We start from the raw sequence: 13,555 nt of genomic DNA, 5'->3' as shown, positions 1-13,555 counted from the left end.
ATGATCACAAAATAGAGCTAACAATCAAAGAAAGTAAACCTATTAAACAATTGTGTTTTTTTTTTTTTAAATATTCAATAGTAAAATTGAATAAAAACAATACAACCCCCACTAGGGTTAATTGTTTGTTTAGACTAAGATAAGGATATAAATACTTACCTTACTAGTTAAAAGAAAACAATAAAAAAAAAGCCTGAAAAAATAAAACAATTGCAGCCACAACATCTTTAAAGGGGAGTTCCAGCCTTTTTTTAAGTTTATTAAAAGTCAGCAGCTACAAAAAGTGTAGCTGCTGGCTTTTAATAAACAGACACTTACCTGCTCCACGGCTCCAGCGACACGCCGGCCGGGGCTCCGCTCCTCGCCCCCCCTCGCTGGCCGGCGTCTTCATTCCTAGTGTGGGCACCCAGCAGTGACAGCTTTTGGCTTCACGGCCGGGCACCCACTGCGCATGCGCGAGCGGCGCGACGCCATCCGATTGGACAGGCGCTCGCCTACAGGGAGGGGCTGCAATAAGGCGATTAAGCTAATCGCCTTACCAGCCCCTCGGCGGAAGGTGGAAGTGGGACAGGAAGTCCCCTTCTCCTGAAGCCCCCACTCCCCCCCCAAAAAAATTACATGCCAAATGTTGGCATGTAAGGGGGCGAGGAGTGGGTTAAGCGAAAGTTCCATTTTTAGGTGGAACTCCGCTTTAAAGTATGGTAAACTGCAATATATAAACATTTTGAAACCAGGTTTAGATACATTTTCAGAAAGTACCTTTAGAGCCGGTTCACACTGGGGCTCAGCCGCCTGACGAGTCGCGTCCCATTCAATGCAATTGAACCGTTCTAATTGGAGCGACGCAAGTCGCTCCGACTTAGAAAAAGGTTCCTGCACGACTTCGGGGGCGGCTCGGGGTGACCTGCATTGACTTCTATACAGAAGTCGTTTTGCTGGTCGCCTCTGAAGTCGTCCCCAGGACGACTTGCAGAGTCGCCCCCGAAGTCGTGCCGCGGGAGTGTGAGCCGGCTCTTAGAGCCCATTCACACAGGGGCGACTTGGAATCCGACTTGAGAAAATCAATTGAAGTGAATGGAGCCATCTTAATGTACACTACTGTAGTCGCTCCGACTTCAGAAAAGGTTCCTGTGCTAATTCAAGGCGACTTCTAGGCGACTTGTATCCATTGATTTCAATAGAAGTCATCTCAGAAGTCGGATCACTGTCTTTAATGCAGGACCTTTTCAGGAAATGAAAATAGTTTTTAGGGCAAACCCCTCCTCCCCCCTCTCTCCCACAGAGCTGAATTTAGTTTGATTGGCCACTGGAAAGTCGCCTATCCTGAAGGCGACTTGAAGTCGCCCCATGTCGCGCTGTGGTACACGCTCCGGTCACGTCCAGGTCGCCTCGCAAAAAGTCGCGTCGCTCCTGTGTGAATTGGCTCTAATTGTGCATTTGAAAATTGCAACATAATATCCCATACAATTTACAAGCAATTGTACAACAACATTATTTAAAAAAATATATATATTAATGATTAACACTTTGTAGCATTATTTAGTTTCAATTCTTGGCCTGAATTGAGGGTCATACGCGGTGTGCCTAAAAAGTTTGGAGAATGGTATCAGAAAACAAACAAAACAGAAGATATGAATGACCTTTGTTGGCCTTCAAAATAATGGCCATCCTTCACAACAAACTTTTGGCAACGTTCATAAAGCTTCTAGAAACCGTCAGCAAAGGCCTTTTTAGGAATCATTTGTTGAACCGTTGTCCCACATTCTTGGATTGCCGCCATGTCTACAAAATGCGCGCCTTTCGTGATTTCTTGACCTTTTGCAGGCAAATTTTTTGGGCTCATGGGAAATATGGTGAATGTCATCCCATCGATTGCAGAAAGGATGGATCCTGGTCACATATGGTCACCAAATCTCCATAGGTTTCCAATCCGTTTTGCTTTCTGTCCATTCCATCAGCTTGTGCGGCACACACCAGGAACAGACCTTCCGCTTACCCAAGTCTTCATGGATGATGGTGCACAACATGTCCTTGCTAATGCCCAATTTCTCCGCCATCAATCGTAGAATCAGTCGCCGATCTCATACCAGTATTTGTCGCACTTTCTTGATCATGTCTGCTTGTCGATGGCTAACCCAAACGTGGCTCAGCCTCAGTCCAATCCTTCCTGTCGCAAAAGCATTTTAACCACATTTTATGCTCACGGCTTTCATCCCGTAACACTTGCACAAACATTTCATGCGTCTCCATTGCCGTTTTTCCCAATTTGTAGCAGAACTTGATGTTCACTCATTGCTCCATTGCACTGTGACCCTACCTCTCACATTGACTGCGTCTGACAGCTCGCACCGGGTTTATCCCAACAGTCACGTGTACTCCACGATAGGTGGAGCTTCTTGACGTGTCTCTGGATAGCAATGTGCATGCGCACGCACCTAGCCCATGTTGCCGCTGGGCCGTCCCCCTCCCTATTTTTTTTGTAACAAAACGATTTATTTGTGCTGCAAAGCAACACCCTCCCACGTTTCCTGCCTAGGAGAGAATTTGCTGCTTGTGCCAGAAGCCCTGGGCTGCATGTGCCAGTTTTCCCAGCCATCTGCGCACGCGCATGGTTTTCTGTGCATATGAAAATACTGCTACCAGGGAAATCTGAAGCCTTCTCTGCCTTTGCATGTGTGCATCTATGCAGATGTGCTAGTGGGCTCTTCCAGGACCCGAAGACCGGGCAGAAATTGTGAGCACATCTGTGGTAGAACCACTCTGGGAGGCAGACTGTAGTTCCACTTTAAAGTGCAACATAAAAAATTCCCAATTCCTTTATATAACACGCCTGAGGTGCCCTAATCCCTAAATAATACAGAAAGTGCTGCAGAAGTTTTGCCCCCCGCCCCCGTGTATTGTAATTGCCATGAATAAGCACTAACTAAGTGTGAAACGCGTTGGCTGTTTTTGATTCCCGCTGTGTATTTGCGGTGTTTACTTATGTTCCTTCAATAAAGACAACTCAAGAGTTCTTTGGTGTGCGGCCGTCCATCCGTCCTTTGCTACTTTCTATTGTAATTGTGGGGTACTTTTGAAGGGGTCTGTGTGCTGTTTTTTTTTTTTTTTTTTTTTTATGTCACTTTCAATGATTGCATAGAGTCCCCCCATAATACATACCAGACCTTTTGGGGGAGATTTACTAAAACTGGAAGGCTGGATTCCCACCTAGGCATTTTTAAGTGCCTTTTGCTTTTTGCAGATTTGCATTACAGAACGTGTTCCATAGGAAACCATAGTAAATGAACTGCAGTGCAAATCTGCAAAACGCAAAAAGCACTAAAACTGCATAGGTGTGAATCCAGCCGAACACAGAATCTGGTACAGCTGTGCATAGTAACCAATCAGCTTCCAGGTTGCTGGGCCAGTTCACACCAGATGCAGGTCCGTTCACTTTTTTCTGCACTAAAAATGCATGCACAGTGTTTTCCCATGTTTTCCAATGGCTCTAGTTCACACCAATGCCGTCAGTTCTAGTCAGTTTCCAGTCAGTTTCTGCACCAGAAATTGACTGGAACTGACTGGTTTGAACTAGAGCCATTGGAATACATGGAAAACACTGTGCATGCATTTTTAGGGCCACTTCACACCACAAAAATGCACTCTGGATACGTTCCAGATTAGTTCTTGCTTACAGTTCACACCGAATGCAGTTCCAGTGCGTTTTTGATACAATTTGCTAGGTTCCAGTACAGTTCTGTGCAGAAAAAATGCAGCACGCTCTACTTTTTTTTCTGCACTGGAAACTGACAGGAAACTGACTGCACTGGTGTGAACTAGAGCTATTGGAATACATGGAAAACATTGCATGCATTTTTAGCGCAGAAAAAAAGTGCACGGAACTGCATCTGGTGTGGAACTGCAGCAGGAATGAGGAGCTCATATTCCATGCGCACTGAGAAGACAAAGGAGGGTAAGAATCCACAGAAGCAGGCAGCAGATGTAAAAAAAATAATCTGTAAGGCCGGAATCACACTAGTGCGTTGCTTTTTTGAGCTGCGTTGTCGTTGCAAATTTCTCTAGAGGGTGTTCTGCAGATCAACTGCGGTTTAGCTGCAGATCAGGTGCGAATTTGGAGACCTGGGAGAAGTTCCGGGTGAGAGGAGAGTGGGGGAGAATTGTATTGAGCTGAATGAGAGAAATTCCTGCAGAGAACTGAACACATGTGCGAATTAGATGCGTACCCATAGAAGATAATGGGACTGAATTCGCACCTGAGCCGCACCGCAAGACATAAAAACCGCATGCGGTTTGGAGGCAATACGCAGTGCGGATGCATCGCACATATGTGAACCAGCCTCATTGAAAACAATGTATTTTGAAATGTCCTGCGAATTAGATGCGGTTTAAACCGCACTCAATTCGCATAGGTGTGAACCTGGCCTAAGTAATTTTTTTTTTTTTAAATGCAGTGTACTGCTTAATGTCTGTTTTTGTATTTTCTTTTTTAAATAGGGTGTTTCTTAAAGGAACAGTAAATACAAAAGTTAAAAAATACTTTATTGTAATTATGTTTGATATTTGATAGTAAATTTACAGGTAGTGGTATTATACCATGTGATTTACTTTATATGTGGCGTTATTATACCATGTGATTTTCAGTATAGGTGGCGTTATTATACCGTGTGATTTGCAGTATAGGTGGCGTTATTATACCGTGTGATTTGCAGTATAGGTGGCGTCATTATACCGTGTGATTTACAGTATAGGTGGCGTTATTATACCGTGTGATTTATAGTATAGGCGCGTTATTATACCGTGATTTACAGTATAGGTGGCGTTATTATACCGTGTGATTTATAGTATAGGCGGCGTTATTATACCGTGTGATTTACAGTATAGGTGGCGTTATTATACCGTGTGATTTATAGTATAGGCGGCGTTATTATAGCGTGTGATTTGCAGTATATGTGGTGTTATTATAGCGTGTGATTTGCAGTATAGGTGGCGTTATTATACCATGTGAATAAAAGTTGTATTTTTATCATAGCTTGTAATCTGTTTTTTGGGAACTTAAAGCGGTTGTAAACCTGCATCAAAATTTAATTTTTTTTCTCCTGCAAGGCAAAAGTCATAATGAGCTAATATGCACCGCATATTAGCTCATTATGAAATACTTACCTCGGAACGAGGTGTGTAAAACTTACCTGGTTCACGCCGAGCAAAAATCATCTTGCTCCGGCGTATCTTCCGGGTATCGCCGCTCCAGCGCTGTGATTGGCTGGAGCGGCGATGACATCACTCCCGCGCGTGCGCGCGGGAGATTTAAATTCGGCAAGGTCCGGCGGCTGCCGGTGCTTTAGCCGAGGATCCCCCCTGCGCATGCGCCGCTGACGTGGGGAATATCTCCTAAACCGTGCAGCTTTAGGAGATATTCTCTATACCTACAGGTAAGCCTTATTATAGGCATACCTGTAGGTAAAAGTCATAAAGTGGGGTTTACAACCAGGCTTTAAATGGAGCCGGTATTGGAGAAATGGGTGTGGACACTGAAAGGGTGTGGTTACTGATGGGTGTGGTTACTGAGGGGCATGGTTACTGAGGTGTGGTCACTAGGGGGCGCTGTAAAGCTTTCTCGCACAGGACGCCTCCGTCTGAACACCAGAACAGTTTTGGACCAAACCATTGGCTCATTCATACTATCGAGTTCCATTCCAGTAAACAATGATAGCTGAGGGATTAGCTGAAAAAGAAAGAACTATGGGGAACAACAATATAGACAGATGTAAAGACTGCCTCAGTTGAGTTGATACCAGGGCTCAGCATATACTGTACTATAAGAGAATGGACTTTATGCCAGATACTGTTCGGCTCCCAGACCATCTGTATAAATGGGATATTTGACAAATGCTGACTCATGAATTGAACTATTTCCCAGAAATGCTGAATACAACCAAACCCAGAGGACTAGTAGAATATACTGTATGTTGTATATATAAATAATTACAAATTAAAGTGTATAATTGTGTGCGCAAAAGACAACATACATGGCAATGGAATGTTCCTTTTATTTTTTTATTTTTTGTTACTGAATTAAATAGTCACTGTATAATTTAACCTGTAAGCTATGAAAACCTGAAGCGATATGCTGTATAAATGGATTGTGCTTCTATTAAACTACTGAGTTGGTCCCAGCTGTGCTGTTCTGCCAGTAATTACAGTTGTTCCAGCCATACACGCTGACTGCTGGACATCTGCAGAGCTGACTGTATAGCTGAACCGTTTATTGGGATTGCAGAAGGCGCAGAAGGAATTTTTTTAATGATGAGATTTTGGGCACTTAGTGTTTATGTGTGTGTCTCAGTACAGCATAGTCGACTGCTGAAAAAGATGGAAAACTTCCTTTAGATGTGTGCTAGAATTCAATTATATACAATACAACTGATATGTGTCTGCTGTACCATGTACTTGTATGAGAAAGTATCCTCTTCTCTTTGTATTGCTTTCTTTGTGTGAAATACCTGGTGATCCTGTCAGTCCACCTGTTTTCCTATTTAAAACTGGCCATGCTAGGCATTATGGCACATCCATCCCATCATGGTCAGTTTTCTGGCTGGCTGTGATGTCCTCCAATGAACAGACTTGTGTTGACAGGCCCCCCTGCATTAACATTCACTGAGAAGATCAGTGTCCTGCTGTTTCCCCACCGCCAGCTCTCCAAGCCCCTATGCAGCTGAGAACGGTCATACGTTAACCTATAGAAAAAAGGAATTTATAAAGCTGTTTACATATTTTAAGACAAAAGTCTGAAATACAGTAGTACAGTTGGAGTACAGTAGTTCAAAACATTGATAACAGTTGTGTGCAGATTTTTGCCTTCACATTTACTAAAACCATGTAGTGCCAGGGCCTGCCTGATTGCATATAAATTGAAACTCTTAAGGTTTGACCTCATTATTATATTATATGTTTTTTGTAAATATGAAGACAAAAGTCTGCAGAAAATCTAATAGTGTGTATGCAGGGCCGGCCTTTGGGGTGTGCGGGCTGTGCGGTCGCACAGGGCGCCATAGCAACATGGGCGCCTGGCATAGGTGTGCGCAGCCTATTGCATTAGGGTGTGCACCCCAAAGCTCAAACACACATGTCCTATAAATATATAGGGCAATGGACAGTGTCGGTAGAGCAGTGGACGATGTTAGTAGGGCAGAGGTTCATGTCAGTTGTTTATTTTTTTAGATTTGTTTACTATTACATTTTTATAATTGCAGTCTTTTTTTATAATATTTTTATACAATCATTTTTATTATTGTTTTTTACATTTTTTTAGGTGCCCCTTTGGGGGCTTTGGTGAAATATCAGGGGTCTAAACAGACCCCTGATGTCTCACTTTTGAAACAAAGAAAGGGACTGGACTGGGGACAGAGATTCCCCAGTCTGTTTCTCGCAACCCAGCAGCAGAGGGAATCTGCCCAGTCGAGGGTGATTAGGGTGTGCCCAGGCACACCCTGTGCGCACGCCTATGGCGCCTGGTGACCTGCACAGATTCTGTCCCAAAAGGTCTTTAATAATCGCCTACGGGCGCGGCACCCCTCCTTTTGGGCACTCAACGGATCAGCTGTCGGCTCAGCCAGGCAGCACAGCAGTGACCGTGTCACTGGCAGTCTATGGATGACTCATTAAGATGGCCGCTGCTCGGCGATAGCGCGGCGGCCATCTTTAGAACTGGACAAAGTACTGGCAGGCAAGGCCAAAGGCGGATTCTACAGGAATGACAGCGTGGGCGGCTGTCTCTGCCTTGTTTGGAGTCGGAGATCATCTTAACCGTTCGCCCGTGGGCGCGGCACCCCTCTGTGTGTGCGCTGAATGAATCAGCTGTCGGCTGAGCCAGGCAGCACAGGCTGCAGTGACAGTGTCACTGGCAGTCTGTGGGTTACTCATTAAGATTGGACAAAGTACTGGCAGCCTGGCAGGCCACAGGCGGATTCTGCCGGAAAGACGGCGTGGGCGGCTGTCCTTGCCTTGCTATGAGGAGCAGGGATGAGGAGCAGGAGCTCATATGCCATACGCACTGAGAAGACAAAGGAGGGCAAGAATCCACAGAAGCAGGCAGCAGATGTAAAAACTTTTTTCTGTAAGTAAATTCTTTTTTTATAAATGCAGTGTACTGCTTAATGTCTGTTTTGTATTTTATTCTTTAAATAGGGTGTTTCTTGAAGGAACAGTAAATACAAAAGTTAAAAAATACTTTATTGTAATTATGTTTGATATTTGATATAAAATGTACAGGTAGTGGTATTATACCATGTGATTTGCAGTATAGGTGGCGTCATTATACTGTGTGATTTGCAGTATAGGTGGCGTTATTATACCGTGTGATTTATAGTATAGGCGGCGTTATTATAGCGTGTGATATACAGTATATGTGGCGTTATTATAGCGTGTGATTTGCAGTATAGGTGGCGTTATTATACCATGTGAATAAAAGTTGTATTTTTATCATAGCTTGTAACCTGTTTTTTTGGGAACTTAACGGAATGGAAGGCTTTAAATGGAGCCGGTATTGGAGAAATGGGTGTGGACACTAAAAGGGTGTGGTAATTGAGGGGTGTGGTTACTGAGGGGTGTGGTTACTGAGGGGCGTGGTTACTGAGGGGCGTGGTCACTAGGGGGAGCTGTAAAGCTTTCTCGCACAGGGCGCCTAAAGGCCTAAGGCCGGCCCTGTGTGTATGGGGCTTTAGTGAGAAATGTACACATTAACTTTCCCAGCTCACCTGCCTTAGAACACCATGATCAAGACACCACTAAAACCTTGGTCTGCAAGAAGCCATATTCTGAGTATGTATTCCCATCAGCATAGCCTGTAAGATCGTTAAGACAGAGAGGGGAATTTATCAAAACTTGAGCACTTCATTAAGGCTTAACGAAAGTAGGTGAAGCTAGAAGCTTATGCGTTGCCATACACAGCTGCTCCAGATTCTGGCTATTCCAATTTCGATAAATATCCCACAGCATCAAGAAAGATGTGCAGAAGACTAAAACCTGTGTTTTGAAAACAACAAAACCTGGGGAATGCCCAGGGAAAAACCAAGCCTCCTTACCGACCAGCCTGCAGAACAACCAAATTAAGCTGTCTAACAGTATGCGTTAAAAACAGGGGTTTTGTCCGCACGCATTTGCAAACGCATGCGTTAGCCACAGAGCCGCGCCAAGGCAACCTGTAATCTGTGGTCCTAACACTAAACAATGAGCGTCCCCACATTGGAGGCATATTCATTCTAATGGATAGATGGGGGTAGGTGAACTGAAGGGGAGCCACCCCTCTTTAAAGGTACAGGAGCACACCAAACACCCAGCATATAGCACAATGGCTGCAAAGGTGTTGGTGCACTGCTGGACCAATATAAACACCACAGGTGAAACATCAACGTGTACACCGCCCCCATCTATTGCTGGCAATCGCAGTAAGTGGCAAGAAGCCTTCAGGTGTTTTGTGTTCATCTGAAACAAAAAAAGTGTAGCGCTAAATATATGTGAAACAATAAAAAAAGACTGTAAAACAGATCTAAAAAACGTAAGTTGATAACACCATAAGTGCTCAAAAGTCCGTGAGTAAAAACCAACATATAAATCAAGATTAATTAGAATAATGTAAGTCCCATAGAAAATTCAAAATCAATTGTTCCAGCAAAAAGTGACTTAGTGTTGAAAACATGAAGTGAAGATTGATAGTAGATCCACCACCAAGATAAATTGGAGGCTTACCAGAATGTATGGACCCAATTAAGCGTATACTTATTAGGTCATATAGGCTAAAGGGTGACGGTGTCCTGGTTCCAGAAATGGCTTGAATGACAGGCAGGAAGGTGGTTTCCACTGCGATGCAGTATATAATATACCGGAGGAGGAGATTGACCCAATATCAGCCAGTAATGACAAAGGCATGTGCCAGTATCAGCAAATCCAAGAGCTCAGAGTATGGAAAAGGATGAAAGAGAAAACGAAGATGCACATAGTGTAAAACTGTATAAATGATTTACTTGGCAGCAAAAAGTTTAAAGTTTACACTCACATTTCAGCAGATAAAATCAAGCATATAATCATATAAGCAGTAGGGTCAGCGGGTACCGACGCGTTTCGATCACTAGATCGTCATCTGCTGAAATGTGAGTGTAAACTTTAAACTTTTTGCTGCCAAGTAAATCATTTATATTTATGCACTATGTGCATCTTCGTTTTCTCTTTTATCCTTTTCCATACTGTCATTCAAGCCATTTCTGGAACCAGGACACGGTCACCCTTTAGCCTATATGATCTAATAAGTATACGCTTAATTGGGTCCATACATTCTGGTAAGCCTCCAATTTATCTTGGTGGTGGATCTACTATCAATCTTCACTTCATGTTTTCAACACTAAGTCACTTTTTGCTGGAACAATTGATTTTGAGTTTTGTGTTCATCTATATTTTCTTTAATGCAGTTTCTAATAAATTGTTCACCTTTAACCTACCTGGCATTTGGAAATTTGGTGTTTTAAATTGTAGGCCTGTAAGTCTTATGCCGCGTACACACCATCACTTTATGTGATGAAAAAAATGTCATTTTTTGTGAAGTAAAAAACAACGTTTTTGAAACTTCAATTTTCAAAAACGACGTTGCCTACACACCATCGTTTTTTCACAATGCTCAAGCAAAGCGAGGTTACGTTCACCACTCTTTTCCATTGAAGCTCGCTTCCTAACTAGCTTCTGGGCATGCGCGGGTTTAAAAATCTTGTTTTAAACGTTGTTTTTTGCTACACACAGTTATTTTTTTGTGAAACAAAAAACGACTATTTGAAAAACAACACAAAAAATTGAAGCATGCTTCAATTTTTTTTGTCGTTTTTCACAAGACATAAAACGACGTTTTTCCCCACACACGGTCATTGAAATTGACGTTTTTAAAAACGTTGTTTTTTTCTTCATCACATAAAGTGATGGTGTGTACGCGGCATTAGGAATAACTCACTTAAATCTGTCCAACCAAGAGTCTAGTAGACATCCCGGGTATGATAAAGTTTGAAACACGAAATCATTAATTATAGAATAATAAATAACTATAAATAATTATAACAAATAATAATGTAATAATAATAAAAATTATTCAATAATGTAATCAAATCAAAAACACTGAAATTTGCTCAGTTGCAGAATTGTCGCTGTCATTACCTTCAGTGTTTGATGATGAATTTCCCCACAAATCACTATCGCTCAATTCTGCAAGTGATTATAATTTATTAAAAGTAAAAACACACTTACTAGAAGTTAAATAGCAATAGGCTCATCATTGCAGATGGATAGAGAGTTCAGTGATATTAGATGTAGATTTAGGACGCAGAAACCAATAAGATCTTACTGGTCTTACTGGTTTTGGTATCCTACATCTAATATCAGGATGTGATGAAGCTTTCTAAGAAATACAGCAAGGGATAAGGTTCTTTAGGTTACCTGACAGGCTGCAGAACTCTCCAGAAGATTAACAAAAAAAAAAAAAAAACACATGACAGCCCCCCACTGCTGGTTGGTTGGGATCCACTCAATCGTGCTGCGACTTGGACATCCTCTGGGACTGCTTACCGCAGGACTATCTATCCATCTGCTATGATAAGCCTATTTCTATTTTACTTATAGTAAGTGTGTTTTTACTGTTTTTGGGCAATAAAAGTCTTGTGTTTCCTGCACTTAGAAGCACCTTTTTGTTTGTTTACCAACGATTGGGCACCAGTCTTACCTTATATACCAACAATGGGGGACCAAGCGTTCCACTGATACCAACAATGGGGCACCATTACTTTCACTGATACCAATAGAGCAGTATTACTTCCACTAAAACCAATATTGGGGCACTGTTTGCTTTCACCGACACCACAGCATTTTCTAATCCCACTGACCACAATCTGGCCCCTCTAAAACCTCACAGACATTAAACTGGCTCTTTGTTCAGAAAGTTTGGAGACCCCTGCTCTACAAGATTGACACTAAGGCCTCGTACACACGACCGAGGAACACGTCGTAAATGAAACATCGTTTTCCTCGACGAGTTCCTTGTTAGGCTTGTTGAGAATCTTGACAAGCTTTCTTTGCGTACACACTGTCAAGACCAAATCTCGTCATTCTCAAACACGGTGACGTTCAACACGTACGACGGCACTATAAAGAGGAAGTTGGATTCCACTGGCACAACCCTTGGGGCTGCTTTTGCTAATCTCATGTTACTGCGTGTTAAGTAAAAGTTTGGTAAGACGATTTGCACTTTTCAGTCTGTTACAGCGTGACGAATGTGCTATCTCCATTACAAACCCTACTTTTACCGAAGGTGCGCTCCCGTCTCATACTTTATTCTGAGCCTATGCGGGTTTCTAAACATACACACGAACGTGTTTCTCGTCGAAAACCAGCCTGACGAGAAACACGATGAGGAAATTGAGACTCCCGAACTTGTTCTCTTTTTTTCTCATCTAATTCCTCGACAGTCTTCTCGATGAAAAACATACACACGACCGTTTTCCTCGGCAAAAAAGTTCTGCCACCAAGTTTCTTGATGGATTCTGTCGTGGAACACGGTCATGTGTACGAGGCCTAACAGCATAACCCCAATGCTGGATACACTGAAGTTCTTACATTGTACTCTCACAACTTTGTTATTTAATAAGAACTGTCTAAGAAGTCTATATCAACCAAAATCTAATATTCACACAGTTTTTTTTTTTTTTTTGTGGCAGGTTTGAATTTGATTGGTTGCTGTGGGTCACCACCAATTCTTCTAGTGACAAGAATGGCAACATATGAGGGAAAGGACACTTTTCAAATGTGTATGTTGCGTAAATGTACAGTATGTTATGAGTAGATAGTCATAGAATCTCATTATATGTTACAGGCTGCTATTTGTATGAGTTAGAGAGGATGCATGATAGTCAGGCAGAGAATTAGGAACAGAAGGGATGGGGAGAGGAGGGGGTGCTGGAACACGAGTAGGAGGGAGGGATGAGCAGCGGCTGACCCCTTCTGATAACATAATCTGCAGAAGAAGATAGACCCTTGGACCTGTGAGTGTTTAGGGATATGGCACTCAGAGCAGATTCAGAGCAGCCTTGAGCACAACTCAGTACACAGCTGGCTGAAGATACACAGCAGCCATGGGCAGCATCAGCAAGGAGCACAATGCAGGCAGTGACAGCCACCAGCTGCTTGACCAGCATCTTAGCTCTATAGACCCCAGCAATATTGACTTACGGACTTTGAAAAGAGACTACCACCACAGGTGAGTGCCAGAGACCCCAGCTCATCTCTTCCATTACCAGCACAGCTTATTGTCTGTCAGTTTAGAGCTTGCGTACATGGGCATTTACACGGGCATTGTTGTCAAACACTGTCTTTTACATTCAAACGCAATATCTGTGTCTGACCTAGCTATTGAGATATGCGTGCGTTTAAGACAAGGCAACAAAAATCAGTTTGACCTGCCTTGACTTTAATGCAAAAACATCTCAACAGGACATGCTGCGTCTCAAGAGGCATCACAAGACGCAGACTT

The 13,555-nt window shown here is 42.8% G+C and overlaps 1 protein-coding gene across 2 annotated transcripts in view; it reads left to right on the top strand.

Moving 5' to 3' along the window:
- Positions 1–13,027: 13,027 nt before the first annotated feature.
- The window catches only part of LOC120933045 (cytosolic purine 5'-nucleotidase-like), a 75,757-nt gene continuing 75,229 nt past the window's right edge, over positions 13,028–13,555 (top strand). Inside the window, exon 1 of one of the 2 annotated variants that reach the window (XM_040345992.1) lies at positions 13,028–13,282. In XM_040345992.1, the coding sequence (XP_040201926.1) occupies positions 13,158–13,282 (125 nt within the window). In that variant the 5' untranslated portion in view covers positions 13,028–13,157. The remainder of the gene's footprint in view (positions 13,283–13,555) is intronic. The other variant, XM_040345991.1, reaches the window with a different exon arrangement.

This window comes from Rana temporaria, chromosome 3, assembly GCF_905171775.1.
Source record: "Rana temporaria chromosome 3, aRanTem1.1, whole genome shotgun sequence".
Taxonomy (NCBI): Eukaryota; Metazoa; Chordata; class Amphibia; order Anura; family Ranidae; genus Rana; species Rana temporaria.
The sequence above is the reverse complement of the archived record's forward strand: the minus strand, read 5'-3'. Positions and strand labels throughout refer to the sequence as shown.